This window comes from Brassica oleracea, chromosome C6, assembly GCF_000695525.1.
Source record: "Brassica oleracea var. oleracea cultivar TO1000 chromosome C6, BOL, whole genome shotgun sequence".
NCBI lineage: Eukaryota > Viridiplantae > Streptophyta > Magnoliopsida > Brassicales > Brassicaceae > Brassica > Brassica oleracea.
The window spans coordinates 27,149,445-27,154,744 of NC_027753.1; the positions used below are offsets into that span (position 1 = coordinate 27,149,445).

At 41.5% G+C, this 5,300-nt stretch overlaps 1 protein-coding gene across 1 annotated transcript; it reads right to left on the reverse strand.

Moving 5' to 3' along the window:
- Positions 1–374: 374 nt before the first annotated feature.
- Positions 375–2,749, reverse strand: LOC106296357. Its single transcript, XM_013732475.1, has 2 exons — positions 2,234–2,749; positions 375–1,693 (listed from the first exon to the last, which is right to left on the reverse strand). Exons 1-2 carry the CDS (start codon positions 2,696–2,698, stop codon positions 569–571), a joined length of 1,590 nt encoding a protein of 529 aa, XP_013587929.1. The 5' UTR covers positions 2,699–2,749; the 3' UTR covers positions 375–568.
- Positions 2,750–5,300: the final 2,551 nt, after the last annotated feature.

Genomic DNA, 5,300 nt, shown 5'->3' on the forward strand with positions numbered 1-5,300 from the left:
GGGGGGGTGCTATGCCTTGAGAATATTGGGAACGGCTCTTACTGGAGTAGTATCATGAAGAGTAACTAATTCGCCACTGAAGCAAACAGTTTCACTGGAGCTAGCTCCACCAAAGGCACTGCAAAACATCCCTCCCAAGTCCTTTGTGGAATTTTCTGAACTGGTTGAGTTACGGAGGACTGGAACAGACTGCTGATCTGAATTATCTTCAAATAAGTCCGATGAAAAAGGATCGCATCTCTGTAACATCAACAGTCACCGAAAAGGGGAAAACTTAAAACACAATTCTTCTTTTGCAGATTGTTTTCAAACTATTCAAACTAGGCTTTGGGTTTCTAGGAAACTTACTAGTGCTTCAAAAGTATGTTTTAAGGTAGTTGAGAAACTTCAACTTCTCCATTAAAGAGTAATTTCAACATTTATTGGAAAAGATGTTTATACACTTCACAAAAAATACAGGCAATTGATACAAACATAAGTTACAGACAACTTATATAGGTAAAGTAAATGATGTACCTCTATATATCATAAGCTCTGTATTCGTTTTCGTATCATATTCACAAGTATTCTATCGACGATGCAGCCTCTTCACAAGGATCTGTCGATAGAGCGTCTTTGTTCGAAAGAAGAGTACTATAGCAACAAGAAACCCAAAGAACGCGACAGACGCCATTATAACAAAGGACAGTCTGAAGCAGTGAGAGCCAAAACATTTGTTCCCTACCCCAGAAGCAGTCTTGTCGTAGATATAACCGATCAATCTTACAGAGAAGACGTAAGAACCTATGGGACTGGCGATGGATATGGTGTTGAAGATTGTTCCCATGTGGCGAACTCCGAATAGCTCAGAGGTGATTGTAGGCATCAGGGACCACTGTGAACCATAACAAACGCCAACTATAACAGAACCTACATAAAGGTTCCCTTGAAAACCAGAGGCTATGATAAGATGGCCTATGGTCATCGTTCCAAGAGTTGCAGCCATTAGCCATGGACGAGGCCATCCTTTCTTGTGAAGCATTGCATCTGAGGCGTAACCGGCTCCAAATCTACCAAGAAAGTTCCATATACTCCACAAGGAGACCAGTGAGTTTATCTCAACGGATGAGTACCGTAAAGACTCGCCTATTTGTCGGATGTTGTTTATTGTTGAAAGTCCAGACCCCATTCCACAAATCATGGCGAGAAACAACAACCAGAAGCTTAGGCTTTTCATAGCTTGCAGAAGATTCAGGTTCTCGCTCAGACCAGCTTCTGCTTGACTGTCGCCTACAGAGCTTTGGTTCACAGAAGTTGCTGCTTTTGGACTGGTTATAAGAGGGGATTTATCAGGCAACGCTGTTTTCTCCATGCGGTCACGACGTGCTCTTGTCGCAATAAGTAGAGGCAAGGCAAGGAGAAGGACGAGACATACAAGTGTGACAACATTAGCCACTGACGACAAACCAAAAGTGTTCTTAACAATGATCAAAATCATAAGATAAGCTGCAATGATAAGAGATACAGCTGAAAGACCATTTAGATGCTTTTTATCATCAGCAGTACTCGTCTCATAGATCCTGACCAAAGGCATGGCCAAGAGGGAGAGAACTGTTGGTGTTACAGCCAGCAAAAGAATGAAACTCGCCGGATCTCCACCGCACAGAGTCTCGTACAGTTGAATCAGTATCGCTCCGCTTAGACCGAGAAAACCCTGCCAATTAAGAAGGAGAGATAAGCTTGTCTGCTTCACTATAAACAAACCAAACAGTTTGCGCAAAGACTATGAGTCCATCCAAGACATAACCTTTATTCTAATGAATCATCTAAAATACATAACCCAACAATCTCTTCAAATTTCTGCCAAAATCTAAGATACCCACCAAGATGGAACAAACAAAACATCATCTAAACCACAAAAAGCTTCCACCTTGCATAAGATAAGCTCCCACAACTATTACCGAACAGAGTCCATCCAAGACATAACCTTTATCCTGATGAATCAACAAAAAAGCAATCTCTGCAAGATCTAAGATTCCCACCAAGATGGAATCAACAGAACATCATCTACACCACAAAAAGGTTCCACCTTGATTAAGATCATAGCTCCCACAAGTATTACTAAAGTCTCCCCATTTTTGAAGTTCCAAGTAATAAACCATGATCATAGTCCAGGTCTCGACTCTCGAGGAAACAATCTAACACGTGACCCAATACACAACGAGAAACTCAAAAGCTACAATAAAGTCTTCACCTTCATGATGCCAACGGCTGTACCACCATAGTCAGCGAAATTCTCCACGGCACTCACAACATTAGCCGTGTTAAAGAACGTTTGCGATTGAGAAGCTATGAACATAAACAGGCACATAAGCGGCACAGGGGGCTTCCTGATAAGCCCAGTAACGGAAGCCCACATGAGAAAGTAACCGGCGAAGCACTGTATCGCTCCTATAGCAAGCACCACCCAAGGACCTCCGTTGCCTCCACGTCCGCGGCGTCGATTGGAGGTGACGTATGTGTACAGAAGCCCGGAGAAAACTCCGGCGTTAGCTCCGATGTCTTTGAAGACGGAGACGGTGTCGAGGGTGGATTGATCGTAGGATTGGGTCGATTTTAGAGCGGCGGAGTAGATTCCGAATGTGTAGGAAGCGCCGCTTGTGCACTGTATCCAGATACTAGCCGCCATGGCTACCCATTTTGACCTCAGGATCTCCATCGCCGCCAGTTACCCTCGCCCGGGAAAGAGTTTGTCGACGAGGCGAACACGTTACGGAAGATATTATTCGAAAAAATGGATTTGACAGATAATATATATTTTCTATTAATTCTTAATGGGCTTACAATATTAAGATCGTCGGCCCATATATCGTAATGAAGGCGTAGTCTAGAATTAGATAGTACCATTTGTTGTTTTCCTATTTTCGAAGTTAGCAAAAACCACATTTGTGTTATATAAATCGGATGACCCATAACCAAGATTAGAAGACACGGCCCAATGGGCCATGGAGTTGGAGTCGGCCATAATTTTCTAATCGGCATTACTTTCCTTTTCTATGTTTTCCTATTTTTAGTTGGTTTAGGATTTGTACTCTTTCATTTTTACTTATTTTGTAATTCTTATATAAAGGAACCTCTATTGATCATTAATAAACACAGAAGAATTCCTCATTCTTTTACAACACGTTATCAGTACGATAGACTCCAAAAACCCTGAGACAAAATCGAAACTCCCAAACCCTAAAAACCTAAGCCGGCGGCGACAATCCTAGACGACCTCCGTCTCTTCTAAACTCCGACGATCAAGCTCAGTTCCTAGACGTTCCCTGCTCGTGATCAACGTCCTCAGCCTCAGCTCAGCTTGCGTTCAGCTCAGTTTAAATCTCCGATCAGACGCAACCGTCCGCGAGAAGCAACAAGCTCGCGATCGCTCTCGGCGTGCGACCCGACAAGGAGCCGTCCTGCATCCGTCCATCTCAGCTCGTCTCTGATCTTTGGTGGTCCGGTTCAGACCTACAAAACAAAGGTATACAGACTAAATCTGAGAACATAATGATCAAACTTAAAACCCTAATCCATTATTATGAAATCTCATGTCCTTGATCAAAACCCTAAAATCTATAACCTAAAATCGACAAATCTCATAACCAGATAGAAATCGATTCCTTAGAACATATTTGATTGTGCATTGATTGTTTCTGATTTGAATTTTAAAGAAACCCTAATTCTAGAATCGAAACCCTAAACTTAAAAGATTGTATCCGATTTTAATTGTTCTTGATTGAGTGTTTAATGATCTGAGGTTTTAGGATTGATAGATTGATTGAATAATCTAAATCGAATTTAAATCCTAAAGGCCTTGAAACCTTGAATTCATATTGATTAAACCGGCAGCCTGTATTGCTTAAATTGAAAACGCTAAATTTATAAATTGAATCCAATAGAAATCGAATTGCTAAGGTTGTTTGCATAACATCTAAATCTGAATATGAATTGCATTCGTCTTGTTTAAATCGACCAGCATATAGATTATACGAATTCAAATTGGTTACATTGGTAAAAGTATATGGCTGTGTGGTCTTAATCTCTCTGTCACATGTAGAAACATAAACTAGGATTGTTCGCACCATGGTCAAGTAGTTTTTACATAGCTGATCCTATTGCTTGATTACATGGCCGCATAAGGCATGATTGTAGCCGATTTCTTTTGAAAGTCTTATGGTCGAATGATCACATTGTGAATCTAAACTTTAAATGACAATGTGATCCAGATGTCGAAATTCTCAAATCTAGACTATGCAGCCCTTAATCTCTCTGGAGATAACTATTTACAGTGGACGCTAGATACAAATATCAACCTGAGGTCAAAGGGACTCGGTGATACTATCATCGAAGGAAACAATGAGAATGATAAAAACAGATACAAGGCGATTAGTATTATACGCCATCACCTCATTGAAGGTTTAAAGGATCAGTACCTGACAATGGAAAATCCACTAGACCTTTGGACCGCTTTATAGCGTAGATATCATCACCAGAAAACGGTGCTACTTCCAAAGGCTAGATATGAGTGGAAGAATCTCAGATTCATGGACTATAAGTCCGTGGATGAATACAATTCGGTATTGTTCAAAATAGTTTCAATTATGAGACTGTGTGGTGAAGAAGTAACCAAGAAAGAGTTACTTGATAAGACCTTCTCTACATTCCATTCAACGATTGTGTTACTGCAGCAACAGTATAGAGAGAGAGGATTCGCCACATATACTGATCTGATCTCGTGCCTACTTCTGGCCGAGACTAATAATGAACTCCTGATGAAGAACAGTGAGATGAGACCTCCAGGATCAGCACCATTACCAGAAGCCCTCAAGGCTGAACAAGAAAATAATGATCCCAAAGAAAGCAACCACGTCTATAATGAGAGAAGAACACACGGCAGAGGTCGTGGTGGGTACAAGGGACGTGGTGGCGGTGACAATTACTCATATGGCCGTGGATATGGAAACCACAATAACTGTGGTCGTGGTTCCAACTATGGCCGAGGAAGAGCCAATTTTGGCCCCGGTCGAGGCGGTATATCCAAGCCGTCTTACTCGACCAAATCCGTTTGTCACAGGTGTGGGATGAGTAACCATTGGGCCAAGAACTGCAGAACCCTTAAACATCTATGTGAACTCTATCAAGAGAGTCTTAAGAACAAGAACCCATAAGCTCATATGGTTCACGACAATGGGTATGATGCTGATGATGATTTCGACCATGAAAAGGATGATCTAATGGATCATGAGACATCAGATTGTCTTAAAGACTAATTCGAC

Excerpts from the sequence above, each read along its gene's own strand:
- LOC106296357 (XM_013732475.1), bottom strand. The coding sequence starts at position 2,698 with ATGGAGATCCTGAGGTCAAAATGGGTAGCCATGGCGGCTAGTATCTGG. Across the intron at positions 1,694-2,233 it reads CAGCCGTTGGCATCATGAAG|GGTTTTCTCGGTCTAAGCGG; the intron begins GTGAAGACTTTA and ends CTTAATTGGCAG.